Below are 22,868 nucleotides of genomic sequence, written 5' to 3' on the forward strand. Positions count from 1 at the left end.
GAAGTACACCAGGGTGTTTAGCTAGCAGGAACTTCTCTGTGGTGCTGGTCATGCAGAGAGGGTCACAGAAGGTGGCGGAGCACAATGTATAGAACCAGGAGGACCTTTTCAGCAAATATAAAATGGGTAGGAGGTAGGGAGGAGAGATATAGTGGTATGTGAGGAATAGAGAGAAAGCTGATGGAGGTAAGCATGGAAAAAGAAGGAGGAAGAAATGAGCATGGGCTGGAGAACAAGGGCAGGAAAAGCAAATGGCAGCCTAAAAGAGTTTAAAATAAACCCACCTTAAATTATTATCCATTCCCTGCTGCCCCTAGGCTACTTATTCCCCCTTATCTATAGCCCTAGGGCACTAATGCATGCAGAAGGGATGTCATGGTAATGGCAAACCCACAAGGAAGCACTGAACCATGATAGCTCTATTAAGAGATGCACATACAGGTCTGCTTTCTATTTAAACAGACCAAAAAACCCTTCTCTCTGTGATGGATGAGAAGTGGCTGGAAAAGGGCTGGGGAAGATCTGTTTGCCTTTTTGTCCTGCAGCAACTGAAAAAAAAAAAGGCAGTTTGTTTCAGGGTAGCATTGTCAGCCATCTTTATGGGGAAAAGCTCCTTGGCAGACATGTTCCCTGTAAGATGAGTACTTGAGTGGCCAGCCAGGAGAGGCTCAGGTGCTACCCCGCTGGTTAACAAAGTGCCCACAGCCAACAGCATGTGTTTCTACTGGTGGTGCACATCCACTCATGCTTTGCTGCACATAACAAATTTTATTCCACCGATGGATGTCAAAAATTAGAGGCAACACTGCTTGGCAGTAAGAAATGGGGGTGGGAAGCAGAGTAAATGTCCAAAATTCACCCAATTTACAGCTTTTCTTTAGGACTTGTAAAAAATCTCAGAAGTTGAAAACAGAATTTCATGCATCTTTGTCCTGCAAGGGGCATAGACAAGCAGGACTTTTATTCCCTCCCAAAACTACAGAGACTGCATTAATAAAGAAAGCAAACACTAAGCGCAGAACAGCAGCTCACTGTTCTGACTTTATTAAAAGTAGACAAATGTAGTTGTGCTGCAAAATTGCTCATTAGTGATATGCAATGACTTATAGAATATTTTAACTCACTGTCCTCTACACCTTTCCAAAAACTTGTTACTGGCCTTCAACTGACATCCATTCTTCTGAGCGTCCTAATATGTATTGAATGTAACTTTAGCTCTAGTTTCTCCCCCCCACCCCAATATCACAGCACTCCATGGAATAAAATATACTCTAGAAAATAAAGCTATCATTTGGAGTGCAGGTTGAAACTTTCTCGCCTGCCACCCTTGGACCTGACTGGTGCCGAACAAGAGACCTTGGCACACCATGGGAGGTCAGTATTGTCTAGCAGCATCACCAAGACTTCTACTGCTTTCTGGGCTCTTAGAAGATATTTAGGGGCAAATTACAGCTAAAGAACAGCACAGAACACTGAGAGCCAGGACTGGTGGCTGTAAGTAAACTTGATAGGACTGCAGGAAACTTGGCCACACCCATGATTAGTGGTTGTCTGGCTAACTAAAATCAGGCCGGATTACGGATGTTGCCAGACAAGAGTGTGCTGGAATAGAGAGGTTCAACTTGTATTAGTAACCAGATAAGTAATTCCTGTATCTGGTATTTTCAGTACAAGAGTGTGTTGTTTTTCTCCGTAACTATACCATTACTTCCTATAGATAAGATGAGAATCAAAAATGTATTGAGTTCCCCCACAACCCTAGAGAAATATGATTATTAATGAACATTAAGGCAGTTAGAACTATGAGGCTCTTAAGCATATACTAAGGATTAAGTGTTACTATGGTTCATATATTAATTACATTATTGCTGTATGACACAGCACTTGACATAGCACGCTGGAAGTGTTTAAAGTAAATTAATTTATATTCTTTTTTACCTATCCATCTAATAGGTAAATAGACACATCTTGGGTTTTAAGTACTTTTCAGTAATCATCGCTGTGTAAAGGACAAATATTGATACCTTCTTCGCAATGGGTAGACTTTACTTTTTGAGTAGTCTCATGGATGGGACTAATTGTGGAATCCGATATTAATGAATAAGGATAACAAGCTGTCTCTATGGTTATTATATAATTACCATATATTATTTAAAGGCATAGTGTCTATTCCTTATGTTTTAAAATGCACGCTTCATCATTGTACATAAAAAAACTTGAGTTGTAAAATCATCAGTAAACTATAATTAGACAATTGTAATAGAGAGCTCACAATTCAGCTCCTGTCTTTGTAAGACAATGGCAAGGAAATGGAAAGTGATTACTACAGAAAATACTTCAGAGTGAATTTTCTCCATTTTTATCTCTGCCATGTCTGTTTTTCTTTGAAAAAAATCTAGCCTTCAGTTCTAGAAGTTCCAGAAACTTCTCTGGGTTTTGACGGAGGGCTAACCATAATCACATATATTTAAATGGGCTAAAAATAAAATCTTTCACTGAATTATTGAGGCATGCATGTTAAAACAAAGAATACTTCTGTTTACAATTATTCCTTCTTTCACACCACAAAAGACCCCCATAAGCAGCATCTGAATGGGCATTTGTAAAGCATACATAGGAGTGTGCTGGCTCCTTGCCTCCCTTTTGCTCACTGGATACATGTGCCCTCTGTGAGAAAGACTGATCTCTTTTATCACGCAAGAAATGAAAGACTGCATCAAGGGCTGGAATATCAGTTTATAGAAAAGGTTGTATAGAAAAGGTTGTATACAAAATGCAACCTGATTGCTTTATGATGTGAGGTTATTCAGTACTGAGTCTGTCTGCCCATCAAAGGCTTGATCCTATGATCATCCATGTCAAAAGCCAGACTTGAGGGAGGGATTTTTCCCTGCCCCTGTGGCAGCACCATATAGGGGTCATAAAATTCTTTATTTAAACAGAGTGAAAATCCCCCTGGCAGGTGTACTGCATGGGACAGCCATAGGCTTCCTTCTGCAGGCCCCATCACAAGGCTTACTGCAGGATGCATGCCAGAGGCAGGACAGGAGTCCCTGTAGTCATGCAGCGCCAGAAATTGTCAGCAACTACAAGCTGCAAAGCACTCCAAAGAGATGGTGCTGTGGCTTATAAGAGCCAGTCACTGCTCTAAATTACTCTGTGAGCTATGAGAGGGCAGTTTAAAACTACCTCTAAGACCTTTTCCCCTTCTCAACAAAACATTCTGTGCTGCACTTTCTGATGGTGGTGCAGTACAGGAATGCAAGATTTCCCACCATTTAGAAGTCTCGTCTTAGATGTGCCCTGAATAATTTTTAGAATCACCTACATTAACATCAGTGTAGTGTGGTGGTGGTGAACTCCTCCAGATTCTGAATATCTTTAAAAAGCAATTGCCTAGTCTGTTGCTGAGACATCAAAAGGAGAAGACGCCCACCAGTTTAAATCTGGTAATACTGTTTGTTCTCTTTCTTCAGAGGCAGCCAGCAAGACATAAGTATACTAGTAAACTGTTTCCAGAAATGCTGCAGCATTAAATCCATTCCTACAAAATGTTTTTAACAAACAAGGAAGTTAACAACTTATTGCCAGGTTAACTTGTGTTCCAGGAGAAAAAGGAGGGAAATGTAGCATATGACAAACAGGAAGGGTCAAAACACAATACAAGAAGAAATGGTATTCTGAAAATGCTAAGGAGCTGTTACAAACAGTGGAAAGTAAAACTTTAAACACCAAATTAACCAAGTACTTGGCCATGTCCCTTTATTCTGACAAAAACGAGAGGCAACAATGAGAAAAGAGGAAATTATTAACTTCAGAGGAATCAATACATGGAAGCATTTTATCAGTGTAATCCACAGGATGCATGGACAGGACTGCTAGACAGAATTTTTCAGTGTCTTCAAGGCATATGAAGAGCCAGCATGCCTTATACTCAGAATGTCATTGGGTATATGAAGGCCCCAAAGAGCTTAAGGATACCAATTTATCTGCCCATTTAATATATTTTGCCAGTACTACTCACTTTGTGTTTGATGCATTGGAACCATCTACACCTAGTTAAACCCAAGAGCAGCATCTGGGATAGCCAGATAGAAAACAGCAGCTGGCATGGCACCTTCTATGTGACACCTAGCACGTTACTGCTATTCATTAATATTCATCTTTGCTGTTTCATTGTTAGGGTGACATGAAAAGAGAAGTGAGCAAAAGGGGTGGGGGTGGGGTTAAAAAAGCCCAAACAAATACACAAGAACTAAACGCAACACACCACCACAAAACCTTGTGCTCACTTGTTCATCCAAATTAGCACCAGCTACACACACACAAGTATGAAAATCAATGGCAACAATATATTGATTTTGTTCTATTTTCTGTATGTATCTGGTGTTCTAACAGCCCTTTCTTGTATATTACATGAACACTTCAAAACCCAGACTTGTGAACTGGTGTTGAATGAGAGCACTGTTTTTATTTTACGAAACAGACAGGTGTCAGCATAAGGACCCAGATAAGCAGATGATAAACTGTGAGATGGCCCCTAACACACATCCTGACCACCACAATCTGCTCAGAGTGACCTAGAGAAAAATTGAAACATTTTCACTGATTATGCACATATGTACAACAACTAAAACCAGAGGGCTGAGAGTTTAGTTTATATCTAACTTCCATTTTTATAGGCAAGAGCTGTAATTTCCTTGAAATCTACTGCATCTAATGATCTACTTCTTCCTGCATGGTCAGTCATGCCCTCTACCAACGCCAGAGAGATGCTATCATTTCCCAGAATGTTGTCATGCTTTATCATATCATGTACCTAGAGATATAGGTTTATAGAACATTGAAATATACAAGAACAAAATATAACTAATCTTGTTACGTAACAAAAATGTTTATTTTAACATTTAAAATATTTTCTACCCCTCCAGTTTATCTTTGAAATGGGGCAGTGCAGCACTCACAATCAAACAACCTTAAAGCTGCTACATTCTGCATCAAGAGGATTGCTATACAAGCGGATTTAGAGGACTAACAATATTCTACCAGTCCAGAAACCTTGATGGTTGATCATCCTTAAATGCTTTACAATTCTAACATAATAGCTAGTTGGGAAACTATCTGCAGTAAAGATATTTTAATAAAGTAATGTGATTTTAAATGTAAGTGGGTTCCCAGCCCCACATTAGAACATGGGCACTGCCCAGTGCATAGACCACAATGCATTGCTAGGATAGACCAAACTCTCATAGGCTCTATACACATGAAGCATTAAACTAGATTAGTCTGCTTGCTTCCTATAACCATCCAGAATCAAGGATCCTATGGCACTTTGAAAGGACTAAGGAATAATCTCTACCAGGGTCCTAATCCAACAGTCCCTCTTTCAGTGAAACAGGTTCTGCTATCCCAGCTGTCAGAGGGTCATTGCAGAGAATAAATACACGTTTCATGTATCTACAGAAATCAATATTCACTCAAGATGCAGCATGCTGTTTGCAAAGTGTGTTGGCACATCTTAACTATTAAAAGGCACTGTGGACAGACAACTTCTGTTCTATCTTCAATTTCGGGCGCTGGGTCATCATATAGTGACTGCTTTCTACAGAGTTCTTAGAGTGATACGCTTCCCAGAGGCACAGTGGTGTCATTCTAGTCATAATATTATTTTCCAGCTGCAAGAGAAAAATAGAAGGCCAGATCATCACGTGGGAATCAAGATCCTTTAAACTGTATGAATGGCACAAAGGAGCCAGAATCAGGCCACAGATGCCAAGATGGAAAGGGGAATTCTTAACTGATGTAAAGAGGCTACTGCTATGCTGACCATCCTCCGGGCACATCATGGGAGAAGAAGAAAATAGGCATAGAGAGATGGAGCTCCACTCTGATACAGTAATTCACAGCTACAAACAATATGGACCTCAACTACTTATCATTAGTTTGAGCAGCCACGGAAAGGCTCTAACTGATGTCTTGATGCAGCCAGGGAAGCTTGAGAATCAGGGAGATAAAGATGACTCACAGACAATCTTGATCCCATCCCCCAAGTGCATCTGGCACAGGGCAGAATTTAGCCAAAGGTACCAGTCCCACTTCCTTCATTACTAATACTCTAAACACACAGCCAAAAGCTGAAAAGGATATTAGCATTTTAAGCGCAAATATGCAGAAGTATTACTGCATGCCTTCCCTCACAGCTGGGAAATAATGACAGGACTTGAGTGCCAGCACAAAGCAAGGGTTGTGTTTATGGAAGACTCCCAAAGAAATTTTACTCTGCTTTCTGTACTTGTATGTATGCACTGACCCTCCTAGGAAGCCACTGAATGATTATCCAAGGGAGGAATTTAGCATTTATCTTTTGTTTTTAAATTAGAAAGATAAAGTGAAAACAGAAAATAAAACAAAATACATTTCATGTTGCCATTGATCTGTAGATTACAAATATAATTTTCTTTCAGGGGAAGAAACAATATTTTGCTCACATTGAATAGAGCTTTGAAAACAAGATATAATGAAAAGGCGTATTATTCAGCTCCCCATCCTCTGCCAAAAGAATAACTTGTTAAAAAGGTGGAGAGAAAATTCACCAGAACCACATCAATTTCATTCCCGTAATTGCTACTAAAGTGAGAAAATCTTATCTGAAGAATGACCTGAGGGGATTTTCTGAGTTGAAAACTGTCTGCCAATCCAGTTTAGCACTAATCACCAAAACCCATGCGACAATACAGACAGAACTGAATCTTCAGTTACAAACTGTGTTGGAATTGTTATGCCAGGATTGAGACTTGACAAATCGTATGGGGGTGACCCCCTTAATTCTCATAGCTGAATTCCATAAGTGATAGAAAACCTTAATACGAAAACTCTGTGTACATGTATGTGAGTATGTTTGGGGTGTGGAGGAGTCTTCTGTTTGGTGGTGGTGGTGGTGTTCGTTGGGTCGAGAAACCAAAGAGCAGAATAAATAAACCAAAACTTGCATGAAAACAGTTAAACAACGTATGTCTGTAACACTATGAGAGGCTAAGGACTGATGTTTGTTTTATTCTGAAGAGGATAATCCCTCTCTGTCTTCTAAAGCTTTGGTCCAAGTCCCTCTCTGAATCTGCCCCTCTAAATTTTCAGGCAGAAGTGGTTTCACTGAATTTTATTTTTAAAATATCTAACATGGTGCTCATCTTCTTGTTTATATCTCCAAGCCTTGACAGACAGTTGATGCTTTGAATTTGGTTTCTATGACTGTAAGAGTCAGTTAAGTCAATGTGGCAGGGCTAGTAAGTTAGTCAACCACAACTGCATCCATCATACTTTGCTCTTTCTCTACCTTAAAAACACAACTTGACAGAAGCCCCAGATGGCTAATTATAGGCAGGATTCAGACCTGAGCAGAATCAGTCTGTCATTATCAGCAGAGTGGTGATAGGAGATGCCTTACCAGTTACTGTGTGGTCTGTCAGAAGACAACACAAAATGTCACACAGCAACTCAATTTTTCTGAAATATTGTTTCATGAGGACACCTTTAAGATATATTCAATTACATCTAGGAAGCTAGCTCTTGTCAGTGCTGTAAAGCTAGCTGGGTCCAGCACCCCATAGAACAGGGCAGTAGAAACAATTTATTCCAAAAAGAGAAAAAAATTCCCTGGCAATTAAATACTGAGCATTCAACTTCTGAGGGAGCAGTAGGTGAGGACTCAGCAGGTTCAGAAGTCATTTTTTCCCCAAGGGCATCCAGGGCTCCTCAAAGTCTTGACTATCATCTGTCCATCTGTGAAGAATTAATACAGAGATAATGTATTATTTAATTACTGGCGAATGAGTAGGATGGGAGAAGGAATGCTGGGCACTGTAGGAATGGAGGAAGGGGTTGGTTGGTTGGTTCATTAATGTCCAAGTTAGTTTGGTTTTTTCCTTCCTTTCTTTTCCTTTTATTTTTTAAATAAAATGTACAGATGAACATAGAAGAAGTTCATGCTACTTTCTGGAAGCAGTAAGGGTAAATTCTTGTGGCCCATGGATTCCAAAGACCTTTGAGCGTTCTACCTCTTTCTGACCGGGCCATCACATGGGAACACAACAGTTCCGTGGCAAGACTCATTAGCCCTTAGAAACTGGTGGCATGTCCTCAGATATTTTGCATGAGAGCAAGAGAGACATTGATTCCATCAGCTTCTTCCTCACAGCCTGAGTGTCTCAGGTGCAGCTCTGTTATTTCCTAGATTCTCTTCCTCTTCATGGACATCAGACTGCAGTCTCCAGATCCTCGTGGGGAACCATCTGGTAGTTCTGATGACTCTCCAGGTAAGAGGCCAAATCTGAGTCCCCTGCTTGCTGAGCCTTGTCTCTAGGTGTCTGACCCTAAAATGAAGGGACACAGAAAGCCTTACACATACATTTTTAGAAGACAAGTATCAGAGAGGTAGCTGTGTTTGTCTGTATTTTCAGAAACAACAAGAAGTTCCATAGCACCTTATAGACTAACAGATATTTTGGAGCATAAGCTTTTGTGGGCAAAGACCTGCTTCATCAGATGCAACAGTCCTGATGAAGTGGCTCTTGGCCCACAAAAGTTTATGCTCCAAAATATCTGTTAGTCTATAAGGTGCCACAGGACTTATTATTATTTTTAGAAGAGAAAATGTCCTATGGAAGATAACACTAGAGGAACAGAATAAAAATTCAGAACCAGAAAAGTGAAGAGGCAGCTTGGTTGGTGTCAGCTTAAGGTTCTCCCTAAGGATGACCTAATTTTATTATCTGTGTGGCTCTTGGGATTAGTGAGCTTTTGGTACCTGGCAGCCAGGTTTCCTTCTACTTTCTTTACAAGATTTGGAATAAATCCTTCAACTTTACAAGACACTGTGTGGTCTGCAATGGCTGACAAATAGTATATAGATACCAAAATAAATTGATCAGTTTTCCCCTCCTGTGACTGGACACACTGTGCATGCATTCTGAGTAGTATTGTGCCCGAGGCATGAAAAGAAACCCACACAGACCACAAGCAACAACTATTAAGTGTGCAAAGCAAGAGGCTCCCAACGTCTGAGTCTGGAGGTACCACATTGAGCTGGCTTCAGATAAAATCACTTTTTAATCCATCCTTCTGTTGGGCCACGTCTACACAAGGGGATAAAATCGATTTTAAGAGACGCAACTCCAGCTACAAGAATTACGGAGCAGAAGCGACGTATCATAAATCAATTTTTGCTGCTGTTCCCGCAGTGGGAGGTCGATGGGAGAAACTCTCCCATCGTCAGTCAACTTCCCTTACTCCTCGCAACTGCCAGGGTTGATGGTGGCACCCTGATTGCTCAATTTAGTGCAGCTCCAGTAAGTACACTAAATCAAATCTCAGAAGATTGACTGCCAGGGTATTGATCTTCTCAGAAGTGTAGACAAAGCCTTGCACAAGGTGTTTTAAAATTGCGTAAACCTTAAACCAGGACTCTGGATAGTGAAACTTTGAAAAATATTGAAGCTAGATTAACAAACATCAGAACATTCCAAAATTTACACTTCTGGGTTGATAAAGACAGGCAGGTATCAGTGTCCACTTGTCTGGATTTCAGCCTTTGCTGACAATATTATTCAGCCTATTGCAGTCCACAGAACTCTGACCCAAAAGGAACAGGTGATTTAAATATGGTAATATTTTAAAACTTCATTTATCTGTATAGAAGCAAGAAAACAAACAAAAACATAAAGAAAATAAAACAAGAAAAACCCTTGGATTGTAGATTCCTGAAGTCTAACAGGCTTTTTATCAACCACTGCCCACAGACTATCTGCTGATACCAAATTCCTGCTAGAAGCACAGCTGATGTAGCATCTTCCAAGATGACTGTGGTCACCAGCAGACAGGTCAGCTGGGGTGCCCAGAAACCCTGGTACTCAGTGTAATGTGATACTGGCCTCCCTGTCCATGCTGAGGTTAATTTATGTTTGTGAAGTCCTTTTAGATATTTAGACATTGCTAAAATGATTGTATATTCTAGCATCTATTTTTTTCCCATATGTGTTTTTTTCATGCTTAGAAGGTCTCAATAGTTCTGTTCAGTTTTGAGTTTATACTAAGAGGATGGGGAGATTGTGGTTGGCCTTCCATGAGCAGGCAGAAGGGAAAACAGACACAGAGAAAGGGGTTGGCCATCTCCACAAAATGGCTAGTGATCACAATCATCATGCCTTAGTCACCACTGAATCAAACTAAGATTCCTAATTGGTACAGCTACCACACAGCAATGGTACTATTCTGGCTTGGAAATCTCTCACTGTCACTCCACTTGAGAAAATGTTTTCAGGACAGGTTAGCTCTAGGACAAAGATGACCCAGGCTGGGGTTTTAACTGGGGTCTTTTGTCTTGATTTAAGCAAACACATTTTTCTAAATAAAATGACTTGTTTGCAAAGAAATGCTCTTGGGCCTCTCTACATTCCTCCATTGAGCAAACAACTGTGACAGTTGCTGATTGGGCTCACTTGTCTAAACTTTTTCATAATTGGTTCATTTAGTTTCATTACCTTGGAATCTGTCTTTCTTAGAGATGCTCCCGCATCTACCAGGAGCTGGCAGATACCCCGATGGCGCTGACAAGCTGCCTTATGCAATGCTGTCTCACCCCTAAACCAAAGCAGAAGAAACTAGCAGTAAGTTAAAATGAAAAATGCAGCATTTTTTATGAGGATCTCTCCAGTTATGCTTAGCATGAACATGTACACTTTCTCCCTCAGCTTGCATGCCCTTTGGATCAGTAAAGCAACCTAATAATGCACATATGGCAGGAGTGCTTCCAGGCGGTTGAGGAGGGAACAGAAACTGTCACCCTCATATCTATATATATGTCATATTAGTACTCTTCTAGAAATAAATCATGTTTTGCAGGCTCCTGGAAGAGCAAATTAGCTGCCTTGTTACTAATTTGCAGCAGGGTAAACACTGGTGATGTTTCTTTTCTAGGGCAATTAGGGCAATTAGCAGATGACGGGAGATGGAGTTTGTTTTGGAGCTTGGCAGAAGTTGTCCTCCTTGGGTTGGGCAACCTTTTTTAGAAAACTGCCATTCTCACACATTTTTACTTTAATTTTTAAGCAGTAGCATGTTGGGTTGAGGTGGTGGGGATAGAAGTAAAGTGAAACCAAACACTCACTGAAGTGGGTGTCAAGTGGGTTGCACTTACGTTTCACTGTCTGTCATATCCAGTAACTCAGATGGACCTGTAAAAGAAAGTCACATATGTCATACGCAATGTCAGTCGTACCCAGGTTTGTCCCAGGATATTAGAAAGACAAGGTGAGTGAGATAATTTGTTGGTGAGGGAGACAAGCTTTCAAGCTTACACAGAACTGTAAGTGAGGGTAAGATCAAAAGCTTCTCTCTCTCACCAACAAATGTTGGTCCAACAAAAGATATCACCTCATGTACCTTGTCTCTCAAGATGTACCATATGTTATGCTTTACATTCTATGATTGGCTGATTATTGTTCTATCCAGTAAAATTGTGCCTAATATTGTGGATTTGGTTAAAGGTGAATATGGTGAACCTTTCTTTGAAGTTTTACTTCCTAGGGATTCATATCTCTCAATTTCAACTTTAACTTCCAGGTTGAATTGACCTTGAAAAGTCTACACACAATCTAACCTGAAATCATCAAGTTTTACACTGTTCATTACAAAAGCAAAAAATACAGCCCCTTCTGCTTTTCTTCTTATGTTGTTTTCCAGGGGTGTATTGAGTGGGAGGAGAACCCCCTCCCCCATAGCAACCACTTTCAATGTCATCTGGGAAGCCATCAGGCTGTCTCCTGAAATTGTAGGTGGCCCACTATCTTCCTCCACCATCTTCATATTGTGGGAGGTCAGACAAGCGATCTCATTCCCTATACGCGTACCCTGTAGAAATCTTTAAGGAACCTTGTGGCCTCACCATTTGCTCCAGGTTACCAGCAACAGGCTCAAATAGCTGCCCAGGCTGCTGCTGTTGCAGTGGCCTCTAACCTCGTATGAGGACTTATGGAAATTGAGATTTCACCCTTTACTAGGGAACTCACTCCCCTAATTAACTGCTTTGTGCATTGAGAGCCCACTCCTCATACAGCGCGTACTGTGGGTGCTATACGAATAATACATTCAGTTTCTACTCAGAAAACCTTCACCGTAGTCCAACAATAATACTTCAGAGGTATACAAACTTTACATTTTCAAAGTGCCACTCTATCATCGTCTTAATAATAAGCAACAGTGATGTGTTCCAGATTCATTCTCTGACTAGAAAGGTAGTCAGATATGATGAGGGGCCTATGAGCATGTAGGAATGAGGATAACAGAGGACTCCTTGAGGCACTGAAGCCTTTGCACTCCAATAAACAGGAACATAAAATGGGAATGTTCTCATTCAATTAGAATCAGGCAACTAAGAAAAAAAAATCTGGTGTCTGTCAAAAAAAATAAAATAAAAGTATTCTTTTCAGGCAAGAATGCTCTTCCAGACAAGGAATGTTACCATTCTTCAGTACATCTCTTTAACATACACTGATGCATTGCCAATGTTGCCATTTTCCAGCTATCATGCTTAGACAATACCCTGTTGCATACTGAGAAACACGACTGGAGCTTTAGCCCTCCCAGATACCTACAAGCTTCTTTGGGGTACGGAAGCAACATTGGTTGAGTAAGGAGCAGCATGGGGAGAGTGGAAGACAATAGTTTGCCTGGGTGTAGAAGTGCTTGGGTAAAGTAAGGCTATGTCTATATTAGACACAGAAGTCAACCGCTGGTACGCAATTTTAGTTACACCAATTGCATAGCTAAAATCAATTTATCAGCGGTCGACTTCCATGACTGTCCACATAGAGGAAGGTTGACAGGAGTGTTTCCCCCACTAACCTTCCTTATTCCTCACCTCTCACAAGGAGTACAGGGATCTTTGTTGACCCCTGTGAGCATCATTTCACGCACGCATGAAATGAAACCCCAGAAGATCAACCCTCAGCAGGTCAACCTTCCACTGTAGTGTGTCTCCAGCCTCAGGGTAAGAAGGAGAACTGTGCTAGGGCATCAGGAGAGAAAGTGCATTGGGTAATTGGTCTGGGATAGCAAAGGAATGGGACTGGCCCTGCTAAGAAGGGAGATCAAGGAGGAGGGAAAACTGCACTGTGATGGGAAGGGAATGAAAGAGGGTGAAGGGAGATGGGGCTGATGGCTAGTTACTCATAAAGTATTCTACAAATGTAAAACTAAGCACATTTAATGCCACCTTAACTGAACCAAGATATTTTTCAAAGCATTCCAGCTCTCACAGCCAGCCTAAGGGGCAGAGACTGCATGCGGTTCATAGAACAATATGGTAGCCAGAGTGTTGTTTTGTTCATTTCTGTTTACAGCTGAAATTGGAGGCACTGAGTCATGAAGAATATTAAGCTGGGCCCTTACTTCTGTTCAGCAGCGCTTCTCTTAAACCATCTCACACCATTCTAGTTTCCCATCCCCTCTTTTGGACCTCATATTTAGAGCAGTCTCCCTGGCGCTGCCAACCGACCATTCCAAATCCCCTATGGTACAAGACAAAAGCTGCACAGATGTGGGGAAGCCTGGCACTGGGAAAGCTAACAGCACTGTCATCCTGGCCCAGCGGGGAGCCGTTTGCTATACTGGGGACAAGAGGCAAAGAAAGAAAAGGGGACTGAGGCAAAGAGAGGGAGAAGACAATATAACCCAATAGAAATCCGGAAGGGAAATGCATGAGTGAGAGTTCTCTCAAGGAAAACAGCAGGTGGGGAAATAAAAACAAAAGATAGAAATGTGTGGGGACTTGAAAAAATAAAAAAGGCCCAAGAAAATAAAATAGAGGATGGTGGGAGAGGGGAAGTTCACTTGAAAGGAGCTGAAAGGCAAGAACCACTGGGTAGAAGACCAGCTGAGATCACTCTCTGTCCTTAATGTTTCATAGTCTATCTGCGTGAAATGAAATTATTTTTCTTCCCTTCCTCCCCACACCCTTTGCTCCACCAAACTTGCTCTCTGATTTCTCAGGAGGCATAGCAGTTTGGGTTTTGGGGAGGGACAAGGAGTGTGTTGCCCTTTAGCTGAGCTCATTACTACACAAAAGAAGAAACTCAATGAGCACATTTCGAAGGCATTTCCAAAATCGAAGGCACCAGGCAGGCTAAAAGTCCTCAATACAGGCAGCAAACTTTACCTTTTCCAACTGAAGCTACACCTCTTAGGGGTCCCAAAAACATTAATTTGTGTCAGTGAAATGATCTCTTCATGTTCACTTTACAAAACTGGGAAAGAGGAGTGGAAGATTTTCTTTAAAAAAATGTTTGAGGTTCTCAGTGCCTCTCATTGCCTCTGGATGTCTCGTTTGCTTTGTCTGGACAAAAGCATGGCAGATATTCAAGGGACAAAATCAACTAGGTTCCTATCTTGAAAACTGGGAGCATTTTGAAAAGGATATCAGTATGCAATATTTGAGAAATGCCCACATTTCCCCTTTAAGTTTAATTCCAGAGAATGGTTAACAGTAACTGTCTTGCATGGTTGATATCTTTTTAAACTCGGCTCAGGGTCTCCCCAGTGACTTATGGGTGGGGCTTTACTTTGAAAAGTGACATATTTGGGTTTCCATATTCATTTCCTCTCAATAATTTCCATATAAACTTTGCTTACAAGTAAAAAGATGGCTTTTCTATCTGTCAGCTTCAACTGAGATAAATCAATATGGCTGAATCTACACTGTGGAGCTATTTTGGGATACCGAGGTATCCCAAAAGAGTAACTCCGCATCTAGGAAATGTGCCCAGTATTTTGAAATTTTTTTCGAAATACCAGCTGCGCTGTTTCAGCATCCCTTTACTCTTCACTGTGGGAGGGGTAAGAGATGCCTCAAAATAGCACAGTATTTTGAAATTTGGCACTGTGTAGACCGTGCCACATCCTGAAATAGCTTATTTGTGTAGTACAAATTGAATATTTTATTTTGAGTTAGGGGCAGAGTGTAGACATAGTTCATGTATATTTGCTATCTGGCTTAAAAACCTGATTCTGCAACACACATTTTGCAGACCAAATGCTGCAGTCGTTCTACCACTGCAACCTCACTTTCTTCCAGTTATATAAGCCCTGTGCCTCCAACAGGATTACATACAGTATTTGACCCTACATTTGGAGTTTACCTAATACTTCTGTTCATGGTGTGAGCCAAAATGAAACCCAGCTCACATTCCCAGAATTACGTTGACTCTTCAGTGCTAGCAATGGTAAATCTGTGTCCTCCTTGAAGTAAATTGATATGACTCTGAAAAAAAAGACTAAAACTTGCACCTTCCTACTCAGTAGATCTGCTTGCTGTGTGTGTGCAGAGAACAACTTCACCTTAATATTCCAAGGATAAGCAAAGTTGTTGATGGTAGAGAAATGTTCAGGCCTGGGCCCACTGCTGAGCATAAAGACCTACGTTCCACTAACTGCCTCATCTCAACAAAATGTTAGCACATTATAGTTAGCGTCTTATCAATTAACTACCAAAAGATACTACAGGAGTTGCTAGACATCTCTCTCTTTTTGAGCATATAGATGAAAATAGAGTAAATATAGTACTCTATCCCATTCAGCCAGGAAGAGAATCTCCATGCACAAGTTCTCCTCTCATTAGTTCAGGATAAAGATCTCAAAACTGCCACATAAGGAATCAAGGTCATGTTTGTTCTAAATATAGATGAAGATTTAGGTTATTTTCCCCACCAGACTGGTTAAGCCTGCCCCAGTTAAATTCAAGTAGATTATTTATTCCTGTAGCATAATAGAGCAACTGATACAACTGGGTATTTCTTGACAGGCTCACAGTTTCTAAAGGGTGTATCTCCATCCATATGGGAAGGACTCCTGATTCTGGGAATTCAGGAAAGAAGATCAGGGTTTTCTGGTTGTTTTTTGTTTGTTTGGCCACCTCTGGGAAAGAGAGAAACTTCTTTGTTGCAGCCACATCAGCAGCCAGCATAATGTCACTTCGGTAACCTTGTAGAAGAATTATTCAATGCAAGTGTGTCCTCTCCTCACTGGGCAGGGTGTAGCAGCCCACTTCCTCCTCTGGTGCCCTCTTCTGACAACCATCAGGCCCTGGGGCAGTCTGCCTTCCTCTGATTTGGCTATCCAGCCTGGTCACTTTTAGTCCTGGACTTTCTGGAGAAACATAAATCCAACAGGCCAGCGGCCTAGCAGCATCACTCCAGAGGTCTTGCCTAACTTTAGGCTTTACACCCCTGTCCTAGCTAGGCTGGTGGAGTAACCAAGGCCTACCTTCTACTCTGAGTTCCAGTCTAGGGACTTGTATGAAGCAGATGTCCATCTGTTTAGATCATCTGCTGTCTCCCTGGATTGCTTCCTACCATAGTGTGTAGATGGGCTTTTCTCACCGTTTCTTACCCTGCTGATTCTTCTGCTGATTCAAGACAAATGACAGCCAGCCCAGCTATGAGAAATGAAAAAAGTCCTTCACCAAGACTACCTTTCCCAAGTGGGCTATGACCCGTAGAAATCTCTGGCTAGGCTCTAGCAACAGCCGCTGGCTCTTCCCTCCAGGCAGTCACTGCCCTGAACTAGGGTTTTCTTCACAAGGTTAGGTCAAGAAATCTACTCACTTTCTCAGCCACCTGAGCTGGGCTTCTCCTCTCTTCTGTCTCTGTCCTTCAGGCTTCACACCTTGAAGTAGTGTAACTGGATTGGCCCCACAGGGTCTCCTTAATCCCCTCTTACTCAATATGAGGTCTGTCTACCCCATCACACACCTCTTCCAGTAATATGCAGGTGTAATTTTGATGCCTACTGAGCTTGTACCTGCATTGCCACTGCAGGGACAGTGCCAGCTTGTTCTAGCACACTGTTAAGTACACTGCAGCATTGCATAACAGTATCTTTCTATGACTAACCTAGACTTTTTCCAATGTGAAAATTTTCTTTTAACATCTGAAATGTTTCAGATGCAGATCATGGAATAGCGTAGAGGTGGGAAAGAATTTTTGGTGAGAGCTACTGCAAAGATTTGGTAAGTAATCAAGGGCCACACTTTTCTATTATATTAAGGGAGCACGTGCAGGATCTAGGATGAAGGTTGGGTGCAGGAAGCAGCTTGGGATGGGGGTATTGGGGTGCTGGATGGGGTGCAGGAGTGGAGTGGATTCTGGAGTGGATTCTGACCTGGGAAGGCTTGCAGGGTCTCGGAAGGGAGATGTGACCAGGGCAGGAGGCCAGGAGTGGGTGCAGAGCCATAGGTTGTGACCTGGGACAGAATAGGGTTTGGGTTTTGATCTGGGGCAGGGAGTTGGGATGCAAGAAGGAGTAGGGTGCCAGATGCAGGCTCTGGCCAGGAGGCAATTACCCTAGATAGTTCCAAGCCAGCAGCCGAGCCATATCCTCACCCAGGCTGCCTGCCTATTGTGCCCCCTCACACACACACACACACAGAGCTCACAGCAGGCAGCTGCTGGGGCTAGTGTGTATATCCCTGTGTGGCACACACAATGGAGGGAGGAAAGCTCCATGAGCTGCCTGCACCCTCAACCGCAGACCAGGCAGCTCCCATTGTGCTGACGGCAGGAGCAGCACATGGAGACCTTCCCCACAAGGGGTGCACACCACACAGGGATGCACATGCTGGCTCCAGCAGCTGTCCACTTTGAGTGGCATGTGGGGACAGGCGGGCAAAGAGCCTGTCCAAGGGTCCATCGAGACGAGGGAAATTGGCAACCCAGGGGATCATGGGAGGCCGGATCCAAATGTTTGGCAGGCTGGATCTGGCCCATGGGTCATATTTTACTCACCCATGAAATAGCCTCTCCTCATAACGACACTCCTTTGTCTGAGAACAGCATGTGCCCATCCTCAGAAAGGGCAGCTGTACACTAAGGTGTCCCCTTCCCTCTTCCTCCACCTCAGAGCGCATGGGGTTGATTGGTTTTTCTTTATCATATTTTATTCATCTCCCTAGTTCAGCGGGAGAAAGCTAAAAGTTGGGCCTACCCCTTTTTAACATTCACGACATTCCTCCTATAGGATTCCGTGCTGTGGTGGGGCGGGGTTCAGGAGAGCGCCCCGGGTGGTATTTTGCAGCATGACTCCCACTCTGGCCTGCCAGCATTTCAAGGGGGCCCAGAGCTACAGCTGCCACCCTGGCCCAAGGTCCACACCCCTTTGAAATACCACAGAGGGCTCTGTGCCACTCCTCAGGTGTCTAAGAGGGAACAGAGACTGGGGAAGAGAAGGACTGACTGTCCCAAGCCCCATCCTTCCCAGGGCAGAGAGCTGGGCCTCCCTCCCACTTTGTCCCTGGGCCCACAGTGCCTCTGGATGCTGCTGCTTCCACTAACATTACCCACATCCAAGAGTGCACAGGCAGCAGACACAATAACGGGGCACACAAATGGGTCAGGATCGAGGCATTCGAAGAGATAAAAACCATTCCTGAATCTTACACAATAAAGGGTGAATATTAGCTTTACTGGGGAGGGGGGAATACAAGCTATTCAGAAGTGTCAGAAAACATCTGAATCATTGATTAAAACACTTCACGCTCTGAAAACTGATAAAGTACCAGGGGCCACATTCTACACTTTAAAGTACTATAGAGAAGCCAAAACATTACACTGGTGGATCTTCAACAAGTTAATTCAAAGAGTTATGAAAGAATGAAGTGTCCTGTCCAGAAATGACTTTAATTTCTTGGATGCAGATGGATCTCTATTAGTGCACTGCCAATCCTCAGTCAGATTTCCCACAGTCCCTTAGACAAACAAGGCAGCTGAGACACCGAGAGAAAGAGGATCTAGAAAGGTTTCAGAGGGTTTCTGTTACGCTGGTGAAAACAGGACTGGTGCTGGCTCAATAGTGTGGTTTGTCTTCATTTAATCTTGCCATAGCCACCTCATATGTTATTTGCTATGGAGACTCTCTCAGAAGTTCACATGGGTTTCCTGTTCTTATCCCTACCAGCTTCAACTACTACTTTATATGGAATCTTTGCATAAGTCTAACCAAAATGGAATTCAATTGGGATGCCTAAGAAAAATATTGGGGATGAGTATGCAGGCCAGGTGTATTCTGAGGGGTGGTCTTGAGAGAGGGGTCAGTGAAGATAAAAATACAGAATTCAGGGAAATCCACTGGCTTGTGCTATGCCAGAGATCAAAGCAGATGATCACAGCGGTCCCTTTTGGTTTTATAGTCTATGAAATCATTGCATCTCCTACAAAGTTGCCCCATTATATTCTTTACGCTTTCCCCCTTATCTAGAGTCAGCTTTAACACTTCTTCCAAATACCGAATCTTCAGCAACATACTGCCAGAGGAAGGATTGGCAAGGAGTTGTGAGCAAACTTTTACTGTACCTTACTGACATGTCACAAAATGAGGTTATCTGTGGGTTGGCACACAGTTACTCACCATGTTCTAAGATGTATTTCACAATTTCAAGGTGACCAGTCTTGGCAGCATGATGAAGCAAGGAACAGTGGTCAGGTCCCTGGATTAACAGATTAGCTCCTCTCTTACAGCATTCTATGAACTGGAATGTAATGCACAGGAAGAGGACAAGAAAACTGTAGGACTTGGTGCCCAGGTAAATAAACATGCAGGTAAATTAACTGTCAAAATTTGCTAGCAGGTGGCTAAAAACAAAATTGTAGCCAGTTAGGTCCTTAAAATGGAGTGCAAAGGCTTTTGGCTTAAAACTAACAAGGCGTGCAATATAATGGGTTAACAATGGCACATCACATTTCAGCTGCGTCTACACGTGCACGCTACTTCGAAGTAGCGGCACCAACTTCGAAATAGCGCCCGTCGCGTCTACACGCGTCGGGCGCTATTTCGAAGTTAACTTCGACGTTAGGCGGTGAGACGTCGAAGTTGCTAACCTCATGAGGGGATCGGAATAGCGCCCTACTTCGACGTTCAACGTCGAAGTAGGGACCGTGTAGACGATCCGCGTCCCGCAACGTCGAAATTGCTGGGTCCTCCATGGCAGCCATCAGCTGGGGGGTTGAGAGATGCTCTCTCTCCAGCCCCTGCAGGGCTCTATGGTCACCGTGGGCAGCAGCCCTTAGCCCAGGGCTTCTGGCTGCTTCTGCGGCAGCTGGGGATCTATGCTGCAGGCACAGGGTCTGCAACCAGTTGTCAGCTCTGTGTATCTTGTGTTGTTTAGTGCAACTGTGTCTGGGAGGGGCCCTTTAAGGGAGCGGCTTGCTGTTGAGTCCGCCCTGTGACCCTGTCTGCAGCTGTGCCTGGCATCCCTATTTCGATGTGTGCTACTTTGATGTGTAGACGTTCCCTCGCTGCGCCTATTTCGATGTTGGGCTGAGCAACGTCGAAGTTGAACATCGACGTTGCCGACCCTGGAGGACGTGTAGACGTTATTCATCGAAATAGACTATTTCGATGTTGGCTGCACGTGTAGACGTAGCCTTCATGAGCAGTGCGTCACTGGTGATACACTGTAAGTGAATTATTGCTTGCAAGTAGCACTGGTCAAAAACAATTGAATTTGATGTTTTTATTTGTTTGCGCGTTCTAACGAAAAATTGGAATTTCAACTAAACATTTCACAAGAAGTGCTTGCACAGACTTTCTGCGGACTGTTTCAACTTTCCATTCAAAAAGACAAACATACCTCAACAAAAACAAACAAACAAAAAAGTAAGTCAAAACCAAAACATTCTATTTGGAATGTCACAGTGCCTTGTGGGAGGTTTAGTTTAGGTGCCTCACACCCTGAGCCCATCTGCAAGATATTGGGATACAGAATTTATGTGCATATGAATGTTTTAATTATGCCCTGTGCAGCTGTATGGTGGAGTAGATCACTGTATGTTTATATTAATACATGTTATTACAGTGGTGGCACTACAGTCTATGTATGGATTTATGAATGGCCTATGTGTTTGGGATTAGTTACATACTGCAAATTGCTTGTAGATAGTAAATGGCTCCTTTTATTCTGATGTATATTCTTAGCCCGTAGGGACCCTATACACCAAAGAAAGAATAATTCCTAAATACACTTGTATGCCTTTGCAGCTGATACAATATGAAGAGTGGTTTAAGAATTAGTTCTGAGTCTTTTCCCAAAATCTCCCCGGCCTTGTTCTTCCTACTGCAGGCCCAAGATCTGAAACTCCACAAGGAAACTAACACACCAGAAATGAGGTGTTACATTGCCTGGTTCCTTATCCATATAGGCACAGTGCCTTTCAACTCTGTCCCTCACACACATAGGCCATGTCTACACTGGCACAAAACTTCAAAATGGCCATGCAAATGGCCAAATCGAAGATTACTAATGATGTGCTGTAATGCACATTCTGTGCCTCATTAGCACGCTGCCAGCTGAAGCTCTTCAAAATTACCGCGTTTCGCTCCCACATGGCTCATCCAGATGGGGGTCCTTTTGGAAAGGACCCCACCAACTTCGAAATCCCCTTATTCCTATCAGCTCATAGGAATAAGGGGATTTCGCAGTTGGTGGGGTGCTTTCGAAAAGAACCCCCACCTGGACAAGCCGCGCAGGAGCGAAACACGGCAATTTTGAGGAGCTGCGGCTGGCAGCGTGCTAATGAGGTGCTGAATTTGCACGGCCATTTCGAAGTTTTGTGCCAGTGTAGACATAGCTATATGCTCTTTCCAACTTGGATCTCATTACAGGGGAAGACCTGCATAGGGAAGGCAGTAATGAGTAGGTGACTGCTTCTTAAGGCTGCTGCAGGCTCTGGGAATTGGTAGTGTGCACTACAAAAACAGCGCTGAGACTGAATTCTAACAATGGAGATTTCTATACCATGAGATTAGAGACCTGAATTGTGACGTCTGGAGAAGATTCAAGGGAGAATTGGACCTTGTAAATAAAGCAGTCTTACAGGATGGGAAACTGTGCTCTGAAATTTAGACTAGAATGTGATGAGGGAAAGGGCAACATTGGACAAAGGAATGGTGGTTACAGTGACTCATGGGCACTGCTGTTGCCAGGGAAATAGTTGGGGCAGAGCTGTTGAGATGTGTGTGTGCAGGCAAAGACTAGGAGAAACAGAACTGCCACTTTTTTAGACAGTTTCAATGAGGCTTCTTCCAGTTGATGTTGCAACCGTTAGTTACAATACTCATCCAAATTCAGGGGCACCTTCACAAACTCCGAACACAGCGTGTACCTCTGCACAGCAAAAACCATGGTAGCGAGTTCCTAACACAGGGTTGGTTAACTCAGACTTGTGCTACATGGCTAACAAAAGAGCCCAAGCTGTGGGACCCAACCCCATCGTCAGATTTCAAAGCCCAGACTCCAGACTGAGCAGAAACATCCAAGATGCTATGTTAGCCCCCAAAAGCTGAATGAGTTGACTCTGGCTTTAAGACTCATTGCCATGGGGTTGTTTATTTGCCATGGAAATGAACCCTTAGCTCCTGAAAAATAGTGACTGCAGTTGTCAGAAGTGAGCTTCACATTTATAGGATTTAAATGTAGTTCCTGTGCCCCTTTTCCTCCTTGATTGGGCCAAGCAAGATTTCTTGTGTTTCAAGCCCTTCTGAATGTCGGAAGGACTCATAGTTAATACTGACATTACAGTGCAGCGCAAAGAGGAGCACAAACTGATGAACTACGAGATCATGAGATGCTAAACCAAAGTCCCTTCTTCCTGGTCTGGGAGTGGCGTAGGTGAAAGTTAAAAATGTCCTTATGATCTTTGAAAAGAACTGGGGACAACTCCGGTGTTTCCCTTTCAGTAAAATAGGCTTTACTGTGCAGTGCCAGGTTAGGGATACAGTAGTGCTCAGCAGTGTATTTGCCTACCTAATCATTTCACTACCTAATTGAC

At 42.9% G+C, this 22,868-nt stretch overlaps 1 protein-coding gene across 2 annotated transcripts in view; it reads right to left on the reverse strand.

The window, feature by feature from the left end:
* Window positions 1-3,736: 3,736 nt before the first annotated feature.
* DGKI (diacylglycerol kinase iota) overlaps window positions 3,737-22,868 on the reverse strand; it is a 319,904-nt gene continuing 300,772 nt past the window's right edge. For both annotated transcript variants that reach the window (XM_074983801.1, XM_074983800.1), the window contains 4 exons: window positions 19,450-19,570; window positions 11,192-11,228; window positions 10,536-10,635; window positions 3,737-8,369 (listed from right to left, as the gene is read on the reverse strand). In XM_074983801.1, the coding sequence (XP_074839902.1) occupies window positions 8,253-8,369; window positions 10,536-10,635; window positions 11,192-11,228; window positions 19,450-19,570 (375 nt within the window). In that variant the 3' untranslated portion in view covers window positions 3,737-8,252. The remainder of the gene's footprint in view (window positions 8,370-10,535; window positions 10,636-11,191; window positions 11,229-19,449; window positions 19,571-22,868) is intronic.

This window comes from Carettochelys insculpta, chromosome 1 (assembly GCF_033958435.1).
Source record: "Carettochelys insculpta isolate YL-2023 chromosome 1, ASM3395843v1, whole genome shotgun sequence".
NCBI lineage: Eukaryota > Metazoa > Chordata > Testudines > Carettochelyidae > Carettochelys > Carettochelys insculpta.